At 40.1% G+C, this 10306-nt stretch overlaps 1 protein-coding gene and 1 long non-coding RNA gene across 2 annotated transcripts in view; one reads left to right on the plus strand and one right to left on the minus strand.

The window, feature by feature from the left end:
* LOC124240799 (translation initiation factor IF-2-like) overlaps positions 1 to 954 on the minus strand; it is a 197009-nt gene extending 196055 nt beyond the window's left edge. The window contains exon 1 of the mRNA XM_046663899.1: positions 802 to 954. Coding sequence (XP_046519855.1) covers positions 802 to 954 — 153 coding nt within the window. The remainder of the gene's footprint in view (positions 1 to 801) is intronic.
* A 1046-nt stretch (positions 955 to 2000) lies between these two features.
* LOC124241087 (uncharacterized) lies at positions 2001 to 8233 on the plus strand. The gene is made up of 3 exons (XR_006889097.1): positions 2001 to 2341; positions 4003 to 4165; positions 7784 to 8233. It is a non-coding gene; the product is annotated as an uncharacterized LOC124241087 (long non-coding RNA).
* The last annotated feature ends 2073 nt before the right edge of the window (positions 8234 to 10306 follow it).

Genomic DNA, 10306 nt, shown 5'->3' on the forward strand with positions numbered 1-10306 from the left:
GGAGAGCCAGGCCCGCGGCGCCCGCTGGCGAATGCCTGAATCTGGACCACTGACCCACTGAAAGGGCCAGAGAGCTGAACGAAGGAGGGGCAGACAGGAGAGCTGGGCGAGGGAGACGCACCACACACACACACACACACACACACACACACACACTCGGAGAGGAGGGGGCGGGGTGACGTCACTCCCCAGGATCCATCCACCAGGCCAGAAAAGACCCCTTCTAACAAATTCACTCATCTCTTAAGAGATGCACACCCCGGAGCGTCCTACTCAGCGTCCTGGCGCGCGGGAGGAAAAAAATGCTGGTCGCGCCCCATTCAAAGCTGTTATGATAATATAAGGAGCGCGCGTTGATGAGACAGTTTGTGTCCGCCCCAGTTCACCTTGGCAGCCTCATTCTGGGATGCTTGTAGGATCCACTTTGGAGTCAGAGAGGAGGAAAGGGAAATATCGAATTAATCAGTGTAATAACTCTTGTTTTGCTTCCATGCTACTTGCTTTTACGATGTTGGAAATGCAGTGCTCCCTGGCTTCTCTGAAGGACACCATCAAACCCTCTCCCTAGACATCCGCTCAGTTGTTGGGCTACACAAGCTTCATCCACAGAACCCTTCATCCACAGCGCACACTGTGTGGATTGTCGGCTGAGAGGCGAATTTTAACCTTCTTCACTCCTCCTAGGACCACAAGCGTGTAGAAAAAGTCAACAACTGGAAGCCACCATCGACGATTTAGCCTAGCCAAATTTTTTTAGCAACTTGGTCAGAAAGGTTAAACAAAGGCAGGGCCTCCAGCCACCTTTCTTGCTCCTTCTGTGTTCAGGCCAGCACATTTGCACACAGTTCTTATTCCTGCAGGCTCAAGGCTGTCTTTGAAAGAGCAAAGGTAAGCAGACCCCCTTAGATTCCGCCTAATGATCCGGCATCCTGACTCTTGTTTCACGCTGCCCATTTGTTCCCACCATCTGCATGCTGGGCTCCTGAAAGGCACTGAAGGATTGGTCAGTAATCCTCTGCCTGCTGTGCACGCCAAAAAGAAGTCACATCTTTGTGAAAGGAGTCTTGCTAAATGAAGTTTAGTTTTCCAGCAATTTAAGGGTGGGGGGGGGCCGGACATCTTGGCATGACTCTTCCTTGTTCTTTTTTTATGGTTAGCCTTATAGTGAAAATCAAGAAGAAATCTATTCCTGTGTGAGCCCGCAGAGCCAGGTTTACCCTCCAGTCTTTCTGATGACACAAGGAACTGAAAGGCTGAGCAGGTAGGATGGACACCTACCCCCTGTGCCCTAAGGATGGATCCAGAACTCTGAGCCTCCACATGGGTGATTCTCACTCAAGTTGTAAACCTTGATTTGGCTTTCTCATTGCCACATTCTCTCCCATTAACTGATGAGTCCCATTTTCCTCTTGCAAAGTTGGATGTTAGAGGAACAAACAGAAAGTTTTAACAACCCTAATTTTCCTCTGCTATTGTCCTTGGTGGAGAGACACTCATCCCTCATTTAAGATCTGACCAGATCTAACCTTATTTAAGATCCCAGCTGGGAAGTCTGACTGCTGTCTGGGAGCATCATGGAAGAAATAGCAACCTATCCCACTGGTAGAAAGTTAGCTAGAGAACTTAGCAATGAGCCTTGTTACCAAGGTGAGCAAGAAGCAGCAGAAAAGAGACCCAGAAATCAGAGGAGACAGAGGACAGTACAAGTAAATGACACAAGCCAAAGGACTCAACATGACACCATGAGGACATAGATGTTCCTGTCCCACCACAACCAAACGTCTTGGAGAAATAAGTAGCAGTGGGAAGAGCTGACTAGAGAGTCTGAGCTGCTTTTTTTTTTTTTTTTTTTTTTGCTGAGGAAGATTGGCCCTGAGCTAACATCTGTGCCAATCTTCCTCTGTTTTGTATGTGGGATGCTGCCACAGCATGGCTTGATGAGCAGTGCATAGGTCCATTCCCAGGATCTGAACTCATGAACCCTGGGCCACCAAAGCAGAGCTCCCCAACTTAACCACTACACCCCTCCCTGAGCTATTTATTATACAAAAGAAACAGCATTATTCAGAGTGGTGCTGCTGAGTAAGAGGAGATACAGAAAGCAGAGGAGCCAAACTTTCTCTGCACATGTGAGTAGTGGTGGGAAGAAGACTTCAGCCCAATATACATGTATTAATATATCAGAGCTGATATATAACAAACCCGCACCCCATAATACTCTAATACAACCTCTGGGATAGTTTGCCATTTGGAGATTAGAAGTCAAAGAACATCAGAGGAGGGCTATTCCAGATCTCTCTGGCTATCGACAGATCATCTCTTGCAATCACCCAATTTTAAGGTAAGGAAACTGAAACCCTGAGAGTTTAAGGTGACCCAATTATTTGGTGGCAGAAGCAGAACAAAAACCCAGATATCATGACCTGGTGTCCCCTCCCCCAACTATTCCTGATTACCTCCCAGTTCTTGATCCAAGAAGCCATTTTTCCAACTTATTAATGAGCAATAAGTATAGAATATTTTAAATCTATAAATATTTCCATGAAGGAAAATGAAGCAATGGGACTAGACACTTTCTTCGTTCCTTTCCAGCGCTAACATTCTGTGATGAATAGCACACAGGAGCTTTGCTATAGCACAACCCCCTCTAGTGCATAATTCAGCATACGATGAGTATGAGTCTATTTTGGACTCCATCCAAGGGAGTTAGTTCCTAGAAGTACTCGAAAGATTTTACTCTCATCTATCATGAAGCATCCTAAAAAGAAGACTAAAAATAATCATAACAACAGTAATGGTAACCATTTGTTAACCTTGTATTAGGTACTAAACATCATGTTAGTTCACTGTTTTTCAAAAGGCACATCGTGACCTTTTGTGGGTCAGGAACAATTTTTCAGGCAAAATAAATGAAAATAGGAAAGGAAAGAAAGAGGAGTGCACTATATGTACTAAGTATTGTTTTGTAAACTTATGTTTTGATCATGTGGCTAGTGATTAAAAGAAAAAGTTTCAAAGCCACTGCCTCCCCTCTAATCTTAACAATGCCGTACTAGTTTAGTATTATTAGCTCTGTTTAAGTGAGGAAACAGAAACAGAGAGGGTAAATAATTTGGCCAAGCTGACACAGCTAGTGAGTGGCCAAGCTAGAATTTTGAACTTACATCTGTTTGACTTCAAACCCTGTGTTTTTACTTCTATTCTGATTATAAATTATTAATCAAAGAATTGAATAATTGTTGCAATCATATTTTCTTTGTGAGGGCTTCAGTGGTTTGTATTAAATCCGGTTAGATGGAGAAACACGATCTAGGTTCCAGTGACGTACTCTGAAGAGAGTGAACGGTTTCATAAGGCACTGAAATGAGTATCTGAGACCTCTTTCTATAGGTGCTAGCTGTGTCTAAATTTGCTGCTAAATGCATAAGTGGAATAATAATGAATGGATTTAATCTTCAAATAAATATTAATCTCTACATGGGTTAAAATGTTTATTTCAGAGAACTTTTCAAATTTAATTCATACAGCGTTTCTCAGTAGCTTCCTTCTTGTCCCAAACACAGAACTGACATGTGAGAAAGATAAAACAAATATATAGAGATAATATAGTCCCTAAACTAAACAATATTTTAACTCATTTGGGAACACAAGCTATCCACATATAAAGTAATCAGACTACACTATAATGCCACCTGAGTTGTGAAGCATGGCGGAAGACACGATGCTAATTTTCTGAATCATATAGTCCTTTGGATTCTACCAGTAAGTACGCAAGTTTAGGTGCTGATATTCCCATTCTTCAGGTTCTAAAGCTCAAACTCAGAACTAGGAGGTGATTGAAATGAGCACCTAATCTGGGTCTTTCTGATTCCACTACCTAAGCTCTCTTTACAAACAGATGGGCTTCCAGTAGACAAAGAGGTAGTTAGAGGTTTTGAGACATGCTATGCAAATATTCACACTTTTCTCCATCTGAAAGAAATGTACCTTCTTTTTCTCCAGGACAATGTTTCTTGTTGCTGTCAGGCAGCACTGTTCTCTTAAAGAAAAGAAATCCACGTCTTTCTCTAAAGAAAGGCCTGGAAAGGCCAGGCACTCTACGCTGCCTCTGTTCAGTTTGGCTGCTGCATTTCACCCTCACCTGCAGTGTGTGGAGGACGTTATGGTACGATGCTATTTTCCATTGGCTCTGCTACTAGAGATTACAGCATGCGACTGTGACAAATGGATATTCCCATTAAATTCTTTAGTAGAGTGGGGCATTCCATTAACCATTGGCACCATCCCAACCCAAGTGGAACATGGGGTCATTTTTTTCTTGTGAGCAAGAAGTGAAGGGGAAAAACAAAGGATATACTCTAATTACCTTTTCTATTTTTTTTTGGTTGCATGCATTATGATAGCCATATATTACAATTATTTATAATTAGTATATGACAGGCTGTCAGCTAAAATTTAACAGGTGCTTTGTCAAGAAGTCCCATTAACTGATACATTAAGCAGTGGATTTCAGTATTTCCTAACAATAAAAGTGTATTTCAGTTTTGTTGTTTTAAATCTACTGTGTTTAAATATTCAGAAGCCATCTATCTTTATGTATTTGCAGCATCTTTTAAAAATACAACTATTGTTAACATAATTTCGAACTTTATTAGTAATGTTAGGAATAAGCAAATTTTTTGTCACTTTAACCTTTAAATGCTAGTGTTTTCACTGAAGAAACTAATCACCTAGTGTTTAAGTTTTAAACTTTTATGATTTTTTATACATTTTTCAAATCGTGTCTTTGGTAGTAAAGGCAAAGCTGAATGGAGAGGAAAATAATTGCAGTTACTTATGTTCCATTTAGTGTTTGTATCTTACACTAGAGAATTTTGAAATGAAGAAATATTTTAAAATACAGAAAAAATTGAGAAGTCACCAGGAAGTTAATAATTAATCACTCAATAAAGGGGAAATCTACAGAGAAAAAACTGATGAAGCAAGCTTCATTTTGCTGAATGGCGCAAGAATAGGGCACACAGAAATGAATCACAGATATTTCTTGGGAGGGATAAGAAGACTCTTTAAAAGCGGAAAAGCTTGGTTTCAATATCTATAGAATGTCAATGTCATGGGACATAACCTGGAAATGATAGTAAATTTTAAACTACAATTTTATTATTGGGTCCATGGCCAACCAAAGTTCATATTGTTTAAGAGAATGATAGAAAAGTAAGGCAGCATTTGTTTAAAATTTCCCCTGCTCAAGGCTGGCTCTTAGCTTTCAAGACTAGGACAGGCTGCAGGATGTTAATGACTGTCAATCAACTATGTAGAGGGTGCTGAATCTCCTTAATGAAAGAAGGTGCTTCAAGATTCAATGGTTAGGAAGAGAGGGGGGGAAAAAACGAGGGTAGAACCCGAACGAGAGCAGTTTTTTCAAAGCTAATAAGACTTCTGTGTCCACCAACCAAGTTCAGTTTTCACATTTTTAGCAAGAAAGCCATACAGTCATGAAATTATTTTTCAAGCTTCTTTCAAATAGCGTTTCAGAAAATGATTTTCAGAAACTCACTCAGAAGCGAAATACTACAAGTTGGTTTCCGTGTAACTGGGAGTATATCTCTTCTCAGGCTGGGGATTATAAATGACCAGTGACAAGCCAGTCATCGTATCCTGGACTGGAATCTCAGTCCCCAGATCTCGTCTTGATTCCCCGATGCAGCAATGTTCCCAAATGTAGCTGGGGATGCTTCTGCACACATTCAGGGAGAGTTTTCAAAACAGGGAGCACAGCAAAGACATCAAGACTACTACTTTTCAGCCACTTTTCAAACCTTTCTCTATCTTTGTCTTATACTTCTATACTTATCTTCTATGTCAATTGTGTCACTTAACAATTTCTACTGAGTGTACATACTTTGTGTAATGTTCTCTCTTGGCTGTTTGAGAGCAGATTTGTGTCTGATTGGAGCCAAACTCTTCTCATAGTGCTTTAAGCTCTACAGGTACTCCATAAATATTTGAGGAAGTAGAGGAAGGGAAGGATGGAGATAGGAAGAGAGAGAAGAAATGAATTAGTTGTCAAATGCCCTTTTTATGTAAAATATCACTTTCTTTACAAAGCTTCCTGCAATCCTCTAAGGAGAACGAATTTGCCTTGTCTCTGGTCTCATATTCTTTTCTTTTTCTTATTTCCTCTCTCTCTGCATTTTTGTTGTGTGTATTTGTACCCTATTAAGCTGTGAGCATCTCCACACTCTTTATATCACCATCAATAAGCACAGAACCTGGACTATAAGCATATCTCAAAAGATGTCTGCTGAATGAATCGAATCAATGGATGACAACATGGACTTAGATACCACTGTGGCTGGTCAGATGTCACCTTAATATTCAATCTTATTGGGCTTGAGCTGACAGGGTACAGTGACACAGAGTTTGGTCAGAGTTAGGCCTCACTAATTAAAACACAACAAAATGTCACAGACAAGAAATAGTAGAATCTGAACATAAGTGGATGGATTCGTAGTTCCACAGAGTTCTTAATGAGAGTAATTACAAAGTTTCATGGTTTCCCACAAGATGTCAAAATAATTGATCGGTTTAGTAGGAAAAATTCTTCAACTTCTGACTGGTACTGAAGTTTTTATTTTTAACTATGTATGTACTCTCTATTAGGTGGACAGGACATTCATTTGTCTGTAAATGGTTTTTTTCTAATATAATCACGTATTATTCCAAATCCTCCTGATTTTCAAAACTCATCGGCCACATCTCTAAAATTGCTACAAACACTAAACAGAAATTTAATGATGCAAATCAGAAACTATTCTTTCCCACATGTACGATTACTTTAAATAGTCTATTCAAGTCAATGCTTGTTTTATAAATATAGAAACACCATTCTTGCTTAGTTATTTATCTGTTTTCAGTTCTTCAAGGTCACGGTTTGTCTGCTTTTCTCACCACCAATAACCCATCTTGGCAATACAAATGTCTCTAGTGTTCTTTGGACAGTCCAATAATAATCTTTTGTGTATTCTTCTTGTCTCAACCTTCTTCTGACTGGCCCCAATTCATTCCCCACTCTTCTGCCCAATTAACTTTAATAAAGCACAAGTTTGATTATGTAATTTTTCTGAGCTCAAAAAACTCAGTGGTTTGTAAATCCTGACCAAATTAAGTCCAAACATTCTACCAGCCTTCAAAGCCCACCACAAATGGCATGCTGCCTGAATCCATTTTCCATTCTAAATTTCTACCTCTTTACCAGCAACACCCTCAACTCTATAATTGTCTGAATAAAACTGTGTTTTTCTTAGCCAGAAGGTTTTCCTAGGATCACCTGTATGTTGAATCACAACCACCCTGAAAGGATCATCTCATCGAATAGTTGTTTTATTTCTTCTGATTCTTCTACCAAGATATGAGTGTTAATTCCTTTGAAACAGCAGATTCTTTGAATCTCTCTTGTGCTAAATAAACATTCTACTGGAATAGGATGAAGGATCATACACAGCACTTACTGCCAAGATGTGTCCCATGGCTAGACTTATTGGTATAGATCTGTTGATTGGAATGGTAACTTATTATAAATATGAGAATGCACTGGATGGAGTTAGTGGGAAATTATGCAAACTTATGTCTAATCACACCTTGAAAGTTCTTGTGACAGATGACTATGTTTGGGAAGAGAACAAAGAAATTCCAAAGATTCTGAGTTAAGACCAATATGAAGAGCAGCAGATGATGGAAAATTTAACAATTTCTTTCTTCCTTCTGTTTTTTTTAAACTCAGCTATGCTCATTATCCATGCAAAGACATGAACCAACCTGGGACTATTAACAACGTCTGATATCAAGAAGCACGAAAGCAAATCAAGTCAGGCAGATGTTTTCTTCTGCCTTCCTCTTGGCAAAGAAACCAGTGGTCAGACATCTAGAAGCAGCCCTGAAAGGACACTTGACACCCATGCTTTTTACTTTTTTTGCTCCATCAAGGGACCTCCTGCCTGGTGAGTCTCAGGCTCTAGGAAATATCCTACGCCGTACCAAGTGGTGGGAGCAAGGAACAAGGCGCCTGTTATAATTTCTCCTTTCTATCCCTGTACTGCCCTAAAACAGGCTGTATTCTGAGACTACGAATGGCAAAACTGCTCAATTTGGTCAGTCAGTTCTAGGCTGAGTAAAGAAGAGATGAGAAATTAGAGCGAATGCTGAAAGTTACAGTATTTTGTCTGTGATTAAACCCTTCCTGTGCCATCCATAACACACTTGCCTTTTGTTAAAGTTGTGTTTATACTTGTTTTTCTCACTCCTGCCCTGTGCTTTTGCCATAGGCCAACCCCCATATGTTTCCAGATTGCAAGACTATAAAATCTTTAAGAAGAAGACTGAATCTTAACCTGTGTGTCCCAGGGACACCTGCAGAATGTCCTGTACAAAGAGGACATGAGAGAATGCTGTTTAATTGAATTTTTCTGAAGTCTAGTGTTTTCTTTGACAGTAATGGGAACTCTCTAGGGCGGAAGCACATCCCAATTTTCCCAGTTTAATATATTCTCTCCTATTTTCCCCAGGGAGTATACTGGCATTTATCAGATCACCAGTCCAAATGTTTGGACTGCCGAATCCTTGACATGGTGGTTCAGAACTCCAGCTAGAATCACCTGTAAAACATTTGCCTAGGCCCCACTCACATGAATGGGATTCTTTAAGAGTGGGGCTCTAGCATATTTTTTAAAAATCTTCCCAAATGGTTCAAATATTTAGTCAAAGTGGGGTAACCTTGTTTTACAGCTCTAGGAAGCACAGCTTGAAAATCACTAGACTCGATTATTTCTAAAGTATTTTCCAGCTCTAGGATTCTTTGTGAAAGTGCTTTTATTTTATAAGTGAAAAGGAAATGACCCTTTGACTGGAGTCCATTTTTAAGTAGTAACTACAAATGAAACCCAGCCCAAATTTTGTATACTGGCGCGGTATTTTTAGCATTTCTTGTTACTTAGTTTTCCTGGATGCCCATTCATCCCACTGCTCATTCATTCAGGCCTCTGCTGTGTGCGAGGTATGTCAACTATGCACTGTTAAGTCATTCTAAGAATGTATGCTGTGAACAAGGCACACATACTGAGCAAAACTCTTTCGTCCAAATACAATACACAGATCCTCTAATGATTTCCATTCCCTGCAGTTCAATTAAAATAGGAAGCAATGCCGTCAAATTAGCCTAAATTCCAGCCATTCCACCCCCCCAATAAATCTGTGATTAAAACAAAGAAAGAAAGGATCAGAAAGGTTGAAACCCCCTCCTTGGAAACAATTTGGAATTAAGTCTTGATGCTCATGTGTTACTTTCAGATTAAACCAGGAACAACAAAACTACTACTTCTGAGAGAGAAAGTGCTGCTCACAAATTTTGGCTTGAGCAATGTATTTTCTTGAGAGGGAAGCATTCTTGGTGAACCCTAATAATAGAAAACTATCAACTACACAAAGTACGTAACTACAGCAGACTTCTTTCATTTCTCTGAGAGTTCCCAGCACAGGATCTAACAAATGCAAGGAAGACTGTGAACACCATATTAGTTAAATATTAAGATTTATGTAGCACATTGTGGTTCACAGAGAATTTTAAGAGACCCATCTTTCTAAGGCTCTTAATAATTTTGTGGATGGTAAAACACCCATTTTACAGATGACCCGGACACTAGACGCTCTGAATCAGAACCTCTGGGGTGGTTTCTGGGAATCAGAATTTTTGGCAGGCTTTTCAGGTAATTTTGAAAACCACCGTCATAACTCAATTCAAATTCATTGATTTGTTATATTGTTCCTAGGATAATAACCCAGTATAGCTGAGCAGATTCTGGTATTTCCTAAGAGGCTAGCTGCCTTCTTCTAGGATTTGCCTCTTTCTTTCCTCCATAATTTTTAAAAGAAAAAAAAATCACAGGTGGCACTATTTCCCTTAGATCGGCAAGCTTTTTAATTCTGCTCTGCACAGCTGGCTTAGTCTAGCAGTTGTCCCTGCTATGAAGGAAGCCCCGGCTTCTGGCACTGGTGGCAGGGCTTGAATCCTACCCACTGCCCTTCTGGCCATAACTGAGGTCTTAACAGCCTGTGGCGACCACAGGCCTCCTTAAGCCAGCAGCTGTAATTACATGAAGTTTACTGGACATTGTAGTGCAAACCCAGGGCCTGCTGGGACATTTCAGTGGGCTTCAGCCTTCTATTTGGGAACCCACAACTTCTAGCTGTTATAGTCAGAGAGAGAATCGGCCGTGAGCTATTTGTGTTGGTGTATGTCTTTCTCCATCAG

The sequence above is a fragment of the Equus quagga genome, chromosome 6 (assembly GCF_021613505.1).
Source record: "Equus quagga isolate Etosha38 chromosome 6, UCLA_HA_Equagga_1.0, whole genome shotgun sequence".
NCBI classification, from domain to species: Eukaryota; Metazoa; Chordata; class Mammalia; order Perissodactyla; family Equidae; genus Equus; species Equus quagga.